Genomic DNA, 11,937 nt, shown 5'->3' with positions numbered 1-11,937 from the left:
TCGGAGGAGACTCAGTCCAGGTTCCTAAACCAGACGACCATCCAGATCCAGGGCTATGATAAATGCAAATGTCTAAGAGCCACCCCAGAGATTCCAGTTCAGCTAGTTCAGAGCAGGCCCTGGGCATCCACATTTTTACAAAAGCTCCCCCCATGTCCCATTGATGGCCAGGCCTGGGAGCCACTGCTGCCAGGTCCCTCCAGAAGCAGGGCCCAGGATAGGGTGGTGGGAGTTTAGCAAGGTGAAGGTAGGGTTATGTTCCTCTGTGTCTGGTTGACCCCCCTTCGGCTCAGTCCTCATCCTTCCCGGGATCATCTTCTAGGTGCAGATGTCCATAGGAGGGGCCCCCAGTACAGTTGGCTTCTCTTTCCGAGGAGTCAGTGTCCCCTAAAGGCTTGTCAAGCTAGGACATTGGGCCTTGAAACACTAACAACTTAAAGGAAATTTCCAGCTCCTTTAGTAACTACAAGGTTTGAAAACCCACAGATGAGCACCCCCGTGGGGAGTCTGTGAGTGTGTCTCCCATACTCTTGTTCTGAGATATATGTGGCTTTCGTCATTAAAAGGAGTCTGTCCAGCTCGGCCCACCACCGTAGGACATCCCGGCTGCCTGTTCCTGGGGTCCACCCCCCAAGTTGGTAATTTTCACTGGATAGTTTTGTTGGTATGTGTGTGGGGGCCAAACTGACAGGACACCGTCTCTGGCAAACACACAAACACACCCTGACTGGGTGTGTTGAGCTGTGCAGCAATAAGCTGCTCTGACACCTGACCCCTCCTGCCTCCTGTGAGTAAAATGGTCTATCAACTCAGTTTTCACAGATGAGGACACTGAGGGGCGGACCTGAAGCACAGGGCCAGCCGTGGATCCAGCCTGTTGGGCTCCCACGCCCTGCTGTGGCTGCTGTCCCCCATGGCCTCCGTCCCCCTACTTTCCTCCCCAGGGCTGCCCCCTTTCCCCAGGATCTGGGAAGCCCCCGGGCGTGTCTCCCCACAGGCTGCAGCCCCTGGACTGCCCTGGTGGGTTGATGGGCCTGCTGGGTGGGGGCCTCATGGGGGCTCAGGGGACCCTGAGCCACTAGCCCCGCGCTCCAAGCTCCGCGCTCCGAGCCAGGAATGGATGACACTCCCCCCTGGTGGCGAGACGGGCCTCTAGTCTCCACTGCGGCTGCGGAGCCTGCTGTTTGCTAAGCCCTGGCTCACTTGATCCTTAAATCCCCCATCCCTGGAGAGGGGCATCTCTGTGTTTTGCTGAGGGAAGGAAGGCTCGAGGGGCGGAGAGCAGTCACGCCCAAGCCCAAGGTCCCTGAGCTGGGATATGGTTTAGGCCAGAGGAGCAGACCTAGGATGTATTTTTATGTTGTAATATTTTCTCTCCTGGGGAAAGGGGCTGAGGGGGCACAGCGCCTAACTCGGAGCCACCCGGCACCACAGAAACCTTGTGAACATGGGACCGGTGTGAAGGGGTTGGCCCGTGGAGCCCCTGTGCAACACCATTCATCTCTGGAATCTCCCTAGATGTTGGAGGAGGCAGCTGCAATGTGTGTGGGGGCAGCAGGACAACAGACAGTGACAATCCCAAGTGCCAGCACCCTAATGGGGGGAGATGGAGCAGTGGGAGCACCAGGGAAGTGGACAAGAGGTGGAGGGTGGAGGGGTGTGGGGATGGAGGGAAGGTGGGAGGATGAAGGGGAAATGGGAGGTGGGGGCATAGGAGGGAGGTGGAGGGGAGGAAGGGTCCAGGGAGGTGGGAGTGGAAGGGAAAAGAGAGGAGGTGAGAATGAGGGAAGGTGAGGGGTGGAGGGGAGATGAAGGGGGTGGGGACATGCAGGGAATGGGGCTGAAGGGGTCGGCAGCAGTGGGGCTCCCCTGAGGCTTTGGGGCCATGTTGGGGACATTGGAGGGGGGATCAGCGTAGCTGGGTTTGTGTCCTAAAAGCATCTCTGAGAAAGCTGGCAAAGTGGGGTTGAGAGCCAGGCAGGGGCCCTTGCTCCCTGGGTGCCGCGGACAGTACCCTGCTCGCCCAGGAGAGGCAGGTGTGAGCAGAGAGCAGGGAGGGGCCAGCCCCGAGCGCTGTCGGGGGGCAGAGGGCAGGAGCTGCAGGGTTTTTCAGGGAAACAGATGCCCAGGGGTCTGATCTGCTCCTACCCCCCAGGGGGACGTAGTCCGGGATGGGGGAGGGCTGGGAGCGGTCCCCTGGCAGCAGCTGCCCCCTCCCCCGGGGCTGCACACCCAGGCCCAGGGAAGCCAGCACCTGTTTCCTAGCAGGGGACACAAGCCGGGCAACGTCCCCAAGACCAGTCCACATCTGCTGACCTGGCCAGAGGCAGCGCACTCGGCCATCCCCGAGGCCACCTCGGGCACAGGGCACAGAGTGCGAGTTGTCCAGCCCTCGTCTCTGCAGTGCACATGCCCACCACCATCCGCCCGGATTTAGCCCCACGCGTTGGGGGTGGTGTGATGTGTGAGTGGTGAGCAAGGACTTTGGGCCCCAGCCCGGGCCTGGAAAGCTGAGCTGCCCCTGGCTGGGATGCAGGGCCTGGGGGCATCTTCTTGTGGTCCCCAAGTAAGCCGGAAAGGCCAGAGCCAGGCTGGGGTGTCACACACACCCCAGGGTCAGGGTGCTGGGCTGCAAGTTGGGACCTTCCCCTCAAAATGTTGCCTACTTTGTCTGATGCTATAGAACCTTTACCTCCCACCACCTGTCTCCAGTACACACACCCTCCACGGAGGAAGCCTGGGACAGGTGATGGCTGATGGTCTCTGTCCCATGATGGGCCCCCCCAGGAGCTCCTGGGGCTCCCTCCTCCAATGGATTTCTTGGCTCAAGGCTTCCAAGAGCTTCCCTGGTGTGAGAGGGACTTAGAGGAATAGGCAAGTGTTGAAAGGGCAAAGAATCCTGATTTCACAGAAAGACTGACTTCTGCTCCCGAGCGGGCTGGGCCTCGGGCAGTCGCGGAACAGGGCGTGTCTGCCTGGCAGGTGGAATCCAGCCAGGCTTCCCAGGACAGCTGTCCTTTGAACTGGAACCCGAAAAAGGGGTGGGTTGTTTTTGTTTTTTAAACTGTACGAGTAAGGGTCAACGTCGAAGGTTTAGAAACTACAGAAAAGCTCAGAGAAGAAAATAAACATCTTCCATACTCTCAGCACACAGAGGCCATCCTGGGTCACCTTCCAGGTTTGTGCCCCTTGCCATGAGGGCCTGGGTCATTGTAGCGGCTCCCCATCGGGATTCCCAGCCTGTCAGCATCCCCCCGGCCCCACCCCACCGTGCACTCCCCACGTTGAGCCAGACGCTTCGCCTGCGTGCTGAGCCTTGGTGGCTTCCAGCAGCCTCCTCCCCGGGAGGCTGGCATCTTCTTCATCTTCTCGATTGTTGGTCTCTCCCTCTAGACTGTGTGCCTCTGGGAGTCAGGGGTTTGGGTCCTACGGTACCCGTGTCCCCAGGTCTTGGAAGAGCACCTGGCTCCTAGGATGTCTCTCAAAGTGAAGGAGTGGTGTGCAAAATGTGTGTGAGTGTGTGTGTTGTGTGTGCCTATGCGCTTGTGTAGGTATAATATGGAGATACGGATTTAGGGGCGCTTTTACCCCAGCGTGTGATTCCACGACAAAAAGTGTTTGTCATAGGTTTCTCAGCGCTGGGGAGACGGTGTGTCACAGATGTGGGTGGCATCTGTGGCTCACAAGCTTGCAGCTATAGGTCAGATTGGCTCTTCTGTCATCGCTTGAGATCCTCCCTAACGGCACCTCTGCGTTTCCTCCCTGGGCTTTTGATGGTCGGTAACGTGAATTTTAACAGCTCCCTGATATTCCAATATCCTGGGTAACCTCATCTTTTCTTTAATTTGCCCTTATTGTTGGAGAAATTAAGGATGGCTCAGTGGTTAAGCATCTGCCTTTGGCTCAGGGCGTGATCCTGGAGTCCCAGGATCGAGTCCCACATCGGGTTCCCTATAGGGAGCCTGTTTCTCCCTCTGCCTATGTCTCTGTGTCTCTCATGAATAAATAAATAAAAAATTTTAAAAAGAGAAATTAATTTTCCAGGATGCGTCAGCATTAGCAATGCTTTCACGAGCATCTTTGCACAGAGATTTCTGTGCAGGTCCGTTTCTTGAAGGTCCGTTTCTAGAAGTAGAATTACTGAGAGTTACTTAGTAAAATTCTAGAAGTGGAATTACTGAGCACATTTTTAGTGTTTGTGGTATATGTTGTCCTCCAAAAAGATGGTTCCAATTTGGATGGGATTTTTAAAAGAGTTTTGTCAAGTTTTAGTACCCAAGTAGGGAAATTTACAAGTGTATATATAAAGAATGGAGACCACCCACAATCCCATGTCCCCAAGAAAATCATTGTGCATATTATGGCTTATTACTTTCCAGATTTTTTTACTATGCATATTGTATATATGCATATTGTATGTAATGGGCATGGTATGTATTTTGTATCTGTGCATATTAAATACATATAATATGCATATAATAGTTATATGTATTTAATACGCATATATTTATATTCACTCTATATTAGTGTGTGTGTACATATATATGTCTCCAAAGAGATTGTGAGGTATGCCATGGTTCTTTACCTCTGCTCCTTGGGGGCCCGCCAAGTGCCACCCCCGGGACAAGGCTTGCTCCCCTCAGCACCTGTGCCAGCCAAGAAAACTTTGAATAACTTCACTTCTTAAAGTGTGAATTATGAAAATAATAGGGTTTTTCTTCCCATTTCCAAATACAAAATTATAACACTGAATTATTCTTTTTTCAAACTACACAGAACTCCCCAGACACGCAGAGGTATCTGCTGACTGTCTAGAATTTGACTTTGTTTTTAAAAAAGTCGACCCTCTTTTGTAACCCCTGTTGGAAGGCATACTCACGGCCATAGGGGAAATGGCCTGAGGAAGGAGCATGGCAGGGAAGAGGGACTGTCTGGAGGGTCTGGGGTGGGGGACAAGGTGAGGGCTGAGGCTGGACAGGGAGAGCAGAGCCAGATGGTGGAGCCTCAAACACCTGACCTGGGTGATGGAACATTGCTGAGAGAGCCCTAGGGAGACACAGGAGGCTTTGGACAGCAGAGGCACATGATCAAAGCCGGGTTTTAGGGTAAGAAATCTGTCAGCTTGTGCTGAATGGCCTGAAAGGAGATAAGACAGGAGGCTCTCCCTGTGTCTTGGCAGATAGTTTGAGCACAGGCTTCGTGTCTCCTCTGTAGTGGGTCTGGGGTTGTTGGGTGTGCCACGGGCAGAGGAAGGAAGGCCAAGCGCAGGTGGACGTCCAAGCTCCATCTCCACCTGAATTCATTTTTTATGCTGCTTAACAAGCTGCCATAGTCGTAGCAGCTTAAAACAACACCCACTCATGATCTTACAATTTCTACAGGTGAGGAGTTGGCACAGCCTGACTGGTTCCTCTGGTCAGGGCCTCACCAGGCTGCAGTCAACAAGGACTTTGGGCTGAGGCCTCGTCTGGAGCTCAGCATCCTCTTCAAGCTCATTCAGATTATAGGCAGGACTGAGTTGGGTGCGGTGGTTGTCAGCCTGAGGCCCTCTGCTGCTGGGGGCCGCCCCTCCACAGGCAGCTCGCCACAGGGCTGTTGGGTCATAAGGCCGGCGGGCAGAAGAACATCTCTCTGCTCTGGATCCCTTCTTTCAGGGAACACCTGACTCTCCTTTAAAGGGCTCACCTGCTCAGGTCAGGCCCACCCAGGAGCATCAGTCTCCCTTTTGATCAAGTCACGTCAACTGATGAGGGAACTTAGCTAAACCTGCTAACTTCATTTTTGGTTAGAAGCAAGTCAGAGTTTCCACCCACACTCACACAGGACAGGGGTTACACCGCACTGCAGCTCCCTGGGTGAGAACCCAGGGCCGTTGCCGAATGATGCCTACCACCCCACCTCTCCTCTGAGTGCTCCTTCTAATCTCAAGGTGCCCGTGCCTGACCCCTCGTATCTCAAGCTCAGTCCTTCCACGGTGTGGCCTGAGGGTTAAGAAGCCCCCAAACACACTCTCTGCAATGCAGAAAAGAGGTACTGACGACCACACAGCTTTGAGACTTGCAGGAGTGAGGGCAGAGTAACAAGCAGCGGAGTGCCCAGCTCTGGAGGGGGCCGCTCCTTACGGGGGCCACAGCACGAAGCAAGCACATCTTCCATCTTTATTTTTTCTTTATTTTTTCCCATCTTTATTTTTTCTAAAGATTTTATTTCTTTATCCTTGAAAGACACACAGAGAGAGGCAGAGACACAGGCAGAGGGAGAAGCAGGCTCCCCACAGGAAGCTAATGTGGGCATTTTCTATCTTTAAAGAGCTCTCGGGACGCCTGGGTGGCTCAGCGGTTGAGCCTCTTCCTTCGGTTCAGGGCGTGATGCTGGAGACCCGGGATCGAGTCCCACGTCGGGCTCCTTGCATAGAGCCTGCTTCTCCCTCTGCCTGTGTCTCTGTGTCTTTCATGGATAAATAAATAAAATCTTTTTTTTTTTTTTAAGAGCTCTTTATGAGGGGCGTCTGGGTGGCTTAGTGGGTCCTGGGATCCAGCCCCACGTAGGGTGGGGGAGTCCACTTCTCCCTCTCCCTCTGCCCCTTCCCCCTGTTTGTGCGTGTGTGCTCTCTCTGTCTTTCTCAAATAAGCAAACAAAATCTTAAAAAAAAAAAAAAAAAAAAAAAAGGAGCTCTTTATGCAGTTGAGATTACTACACAGGCCTGCTCGTTCTGTTTCTCTATGAGGATATTAGCCACATCACAGAAAATACACAGACAAGCGGATTGCAAGCCAGTATAACAATTTAAACTATAATATTTATATTTGTGTTTGTGCCTTCCCAGAGTTTCTACATCGCGTGGATGAGATGTGTGCTTAACAGGTCAGCACATACTGGCTTTTTACCCCCAATTTTGGATTCTTTCTCCAAGTGGGGCTTAGAGATGGAATTCCTGGTGACGGCATGTGAACATTTTCACGACTGTCGGGACATTTTCTGGAAGGCTGGTGCCGAGTTTTATGCTGTGACCCCTGCTGGTGATTTGGGATTTGCTTGTTTCTCTGAAGAGAAGGCTGGGTGGACCCAACTCTGCGCCCAGTTGCGACCTCACAGCGCCCTCCAGGGGCAGATGACAGGGGTACAAGGGCAGGGAATGCCACTTTGCTCTGGTCCTCAAGGGCGCTCCTGGAGTGTGGGCATGGAAGGGAAGGGACAGAGCCGCTGAAGCGCGTGTGCTGAGTCCTGGGGTCAGGAGAAGTGCTATTGCACCCCAGGACGTGGAGTGTTCTGACTCCCTCAAATTCTACTCTGTGCCCCTTGATCATAAACACCCAAGTGTCCATTTATAGAAAGTAACTGTGCGACAATCCCGTGAGGTGTCTTGGGTGCTTACTACCTGTTGCCAGGCCCATTTCACAGAAGAGGCTTGCAGAAGTGCTGTGCCCAAGGTAAAACTGGTCTCTATCTCTCAGGTTTGGGGTTTTGCAAGAGCCAGACTGCCTTTTCTCTTTCTTTCAATCAAGTTCTTTTATTTCAAACAAAAAACTAGCAGCAAATGCACACAATGTCCTCTCCCAAGCCTGCTTGGCCAAATGGGCAGAAGGAGTCGGACAGAGGAAGATTCCAAGTTCTCCCAGCCTGGGCCAAGGCCTTGGGTACCTTATCCTCATGGAAAATTCTATCCTGGGACGGGTGCCCAGGAGGCTGCCCACACAGCCCTGCAATTAGGGCGACAATAGCGACAGCCTGTTGCAGGGAGGGCTGCTGTGTCCCCTCCCTCGCTCCCAGGAGGAGCATGTGTAAACGATTAAGCCGGTTTGTTTTCTCCAGCATGCTTGGGAGGAAGTGACATTGACGTCCTTGTGGCCCAATGGCAGGGCCAGTGCCTCCGTGGGAAACAGGCCCCCAGCTTTTTCCGAAGCTGGTGTTCTTGGGACCTACCTTCTAGGCCCCAACCAGAGCCTTCTTCCCAGGGTGACCCCATCCCTGCTGCCGGCAGCCCCAGCCTGGCGATGCTCCATGGCACCCTCCCTTTGGATTAGAAAGACCGCTGTGCCCCCATCTGAGCTCTGGAGCGCTGGCCAGTGCCTGGGCTGGCCTGTCACTTGCTATTGGTTGAGTGCTTCTGGGGAGGAAAGAGGCCTGCTTGGCTGCCCTGCCCGGAGGGCTGCTCTGGCCCGGTGGGCCGGCCCTTGGCTGGTGCAGATTCCTGGGGTAGGGGGAATGGTGAGCTGCTCACGAGGGAGGCCCCAGCTCCTGTCTGGGTGGAAGGGCAGGCCAGCATCTTCCCGACACCTCTGCCCGGCAGGTCCTGCTTCCAGGGTCTTCTTCCTCCCCGGCACTTCTGTGTGCCTAAGCCCAATCCTGGCGCCCCTAGCCTCCCTTGGCTCCCTCAGCTCATCATCCGATCATTACCTGTGCCCCTGGTGTGTTTGGGACACCTCCCACATCTGCGCTCTCTGTCCCCATCTGGTCCAGGCCGTTGCCGCCCCTCCTTGGACATCTGCCCTGGCCTCTGCAGGAGTCTCTTTGCCTCTGCTCCTAGCCCTATGGCCACTCCTCCACACAGAACCTGGGGCGGGGGTGTCCCTCCACCCAGCCAATCCCCTCCACGGCTCCCCACTGGCAAGATGACATCCAACTTCTAGATCTGGCCACGCAGGCCCCACAGGAGCCAGCCTCTGCTTCTCTCCACCTTCATCCTGCATCAAGAGATCCAGCCCTGCAATTATCCCACTGGCGCAGAGAAACAGCTTTTGGCTTGCTTCCCCCAGGGCCTTCACACACACTGTTCCCTTAGCCAGAAACAATGTTCTCCCCCACTCTCTTTGTGCGGCAAACTCTTCACCCTTCCAGGACTCCTCTTCCAGGAAGACTGCCCAGATGTCTTAGACTAGCTTTGGGGCTCCCCGTGTTTGGCATGGCCTCTGCAGCAAGGGACCCCAGGTCAGTTCTCTGCTCTCTCCTCTAGGCCCAGGGCAGAGCCCTGGCACACAGCAAGCATATCATATTTGTTCACAAATATGTCACAAATTTGTTCACAAATTTGGCACACACATGTCATATTTGTTCAGTGAATGAAGGGTAAGCGGAGGCCCAGAAATCATTTAGCCAAGGCAGAGGCCAAACTAATATAGCTCTGGCTGCGTCCAAACCACTCACCACCCTCTGCCCCCCACCCCAGTCCAGGGCACAGGTGTCTCCCCCTCTCTGGCTCTCATAGTCAGGCAAGCCTGAGCCCCCTTCAGACAGCAGAATACCTCCTCCCCACGCCTTCACCCTCATCGGTGCCCCATACTCTGCTGCTGACAGAGTCCCAACTGTCCAGCCGCAAGGAAGTCACGTGGTGAGCGTCCTGGGGCTTGTTTGCACATCTGGAAAGGGCAAAGCTCAGCTCACAGGAACCCAGTATTCAGGGTGAAATCACAGACAAAGTGTGGAGAAGAAGATATCGGGGGGGGGGGGGGGGGATGGGAGGGATGGGGGATGGGGGATGGGGAGGGGTCCTCACTTCACTCATAGTTAGAATTACCATACCTCCTAAAACAAAAAAACGGGGACTGTCCCTCACACAAGGACCATGATAAGGCTTTGAGGTGTTTGAGGTCATCTAGGAGATGTGGCCACAGTGGGGAGGGCTGACACCTTGGGGCACTTTGCTGCAGCATGGGCAAGGCAGACCTTGGGAAAAGGTCCAGCTGATTGACTCCATCGGGTGTGATTGCTGTGTCAGTACAGGGCCCTCACCGGGAAGGGCTGGTCATCTGTGCTCTCTGGGGATCAGGGAGTGCTGTCCTACTTCTTAGGGGCCGGTTGAGGTCACTATCCAGACAGAGATGACTCTGAACTTCCCCCAGAGGGTGTGCACCCACAGAAGGAGTGGTATGGGGGCAGGGGGAAAAGGCTGGCTTCAGACCACTCCCTTCACCCCAGCTTCCTGCAAACTCCCTGTAAGTGATGTCATTAGCTGGTGGCGTATGTGTCCTCTGTCACTCCCAGTTATCATCTACCAAAAGGCGGGGGGGTATTTGGACAAGGTCTTCTGGTGTCCTTGGCTGTTAGGAGCAATCCTCTGTCCTGGGAGGCCACCTGGGACCCCCACTCTGCACACCCACTTCCTAGACCATCTGACTAGGGCCCCCTACAGTCAAGTGCCCAGGAAGGTCCCACACCCTCTGCATGCCCAGAGATAAGAGATTTCATTGCAGCATCTGCACCCTCCTCCCACAGTCTGGCCAGCCCAGAAATCCATGGTCACCTGCCCTGCCTCCCACCATAGGGCAGAGGGGACACCCCCTGTCCAGACAGGGAAGGGATCCTGTCCTGAGTCACACAACAGGGCTTCTCCCAAACACCTAGGTGTGGGTCTCTGTTCTCCTAGCCGACTTCCCATGTGTGGGGCTCTGCAGGGCAACCCAGGGCTTCGTTCACAAGAAGGCTCAGACGTGAGGGCATCTGGCCCTGCCACAGCTGTGGGTCCGAGCCGGACCCAGAGCAGTTCCTGTGGCTGCTGCAGGCTAGGGCAGAGCCCCAGAAGGCCATCCCTCACTCAATTGCTCTGCTGCCCTCACCCGCCCTCCCTCAAATTTTGGGGGGCTTAAAATTTTTTTTTTTTATTTCTTAAAGACAAAAGCTTTTCGGTTTTAATACACAAAATCGATGCAGTCCTTGGTGGGCTCCTGTTCCGCCTCTGGCCAACTCCTCCAAAGGTCAGGGGCCAAAGTCTCCCACGGCTGCAGACCAGGGGCTGAGCCAGGCTCCTGGCATCCCAGCAGCCTCTCGGGCCCAGGAGTCTGGATTGGAGAGAGGGGGCAAGAGAGCCCAAGCAGCCTGTCTCAGAGATGGCGGACAGGAGAAGGTCGCCTCCCCGCACGTCCGCCCTCTTGGCCATGGTTAGGCCAGGAGGCAGCTGGGTCCTGGTGGCCTGGCCATCAGTTCACCGTGGGCACCTGGCTGTGGTGCAGGCTGAACTCTTTGGCCTTGAGACGGAGGCTGGCAATGCTGTTGGCCATGTTGACTCCCGGGGTCGCAGGGCCCGAGCCTCCAGGGCTGTATGGTGGCACCGTGCTGGGGGTGACAGAGGTAAAAGGACATGCAGCTGCAGCTGGCATGCTGCCCAAAGCTGACTACTTCTGGCTGCCAACCCCGGACCCTGGCCTCTGGTCCCCCTGCCTCCCCACCTCAGTTTACTTTCCTGGGAAGCCCTCCCCCCAGGGGCAGGACATAACTTGGGGGCTGTAGGATTTGGGTAGGAGTCAAAAACACCCACAGATGGCACTGGGCCACAGGACAGCCCCTGGGGGTTGGTAGGCCTCCCTCCCTAGATTAGGAGCCTCCTGAGGGCAGAGCCTGGGTCGTGTTCACCCCCAGTCTTGCGCTGGGCCCTGCGCACAGTGGGGTGGAGATGGTGTGAACATGTACTTGTACAGAGGATGCTTCTCAGTGGTGCTCTTGCTCCAGGTAAGGACGGGGCAGGAGAGCTGGCCACCACGGGCAGCATGAGGATTCTGACCCCACAGGCCCACCTGCTGGATCTTGCCTCCCACAAGACCAGGGCTCCAGCAGAGTGCCTCACACAGATAAGGGACTGGTGGTGCCCCCTGGCGTTGTGGGTACAGAAACAGAACTCCCTAGCACCTCTTCCCTCTTCCTGCCCTGCCACCTTTATCCAGCTTTGACAGTGGCAAAACTGCCCCAGACCTTGGCTCTGGACCCCAGCCATGCCCTCTGAGATGGGGAGGCCATTCCCTCAGCCCTCCTGGCTGAGGAGGCCTGCACAGGGTGCTGGGGCTCTGTGCCAGCCCAGAAATCTTCCTCCTGGTTTCCAGTGTCCTCAGGGTGACATGAGTTCTTTGCTTCCCCTCCAGACAGGCTTTATCTTCTTGCCCCTACACATTCACATGCACATGCACAATCATGCACATGCATATTCATGCACACATAAACACGTGCATG

General features: G+C 55.2%; 1 protein-coding gene across 1 annotated transcript in view; it reads right to left on the bottom strand.

Annotated features, from left to right (window-relative positions):
* Positions 1–10,579: 10,579 nt before the first annotated feature.
* Positions 10,580–11,937, bottom strand: part of PRRX2 (paired related homeobox 2) — a 47,931-nt gene continuing 46,573 nt past the window's right edge. The window contains exon 4 of the mRNA XM_077850489.1: positions 10,580–11,049. Within this exon, the coding sequence (XP_077706615.1) occupies positions 10,914–11,049 (136 nt within the window). The 3' untranslated portion in view covers positions 10,580–10,913. The remainder of the gene's footprint in view (positions 11,050–11,937) is intronic.

Source organism: Canis aureus, chromosome 16 (genome assembly GCF_053574225.1).
Source record: "Canis aureus isolate CA01 chromosome 16, VMU_Caureus_v.1.0, whole genome shotgun sequence".
NCBI lineage: Eukaryota > Metazoa > Chordata > Mammalia > Carnivora > Canidae > Canis > Canis aureus.
This window is presented reverse-complemented; position numbering and strand designations above follow the sequence as displayed.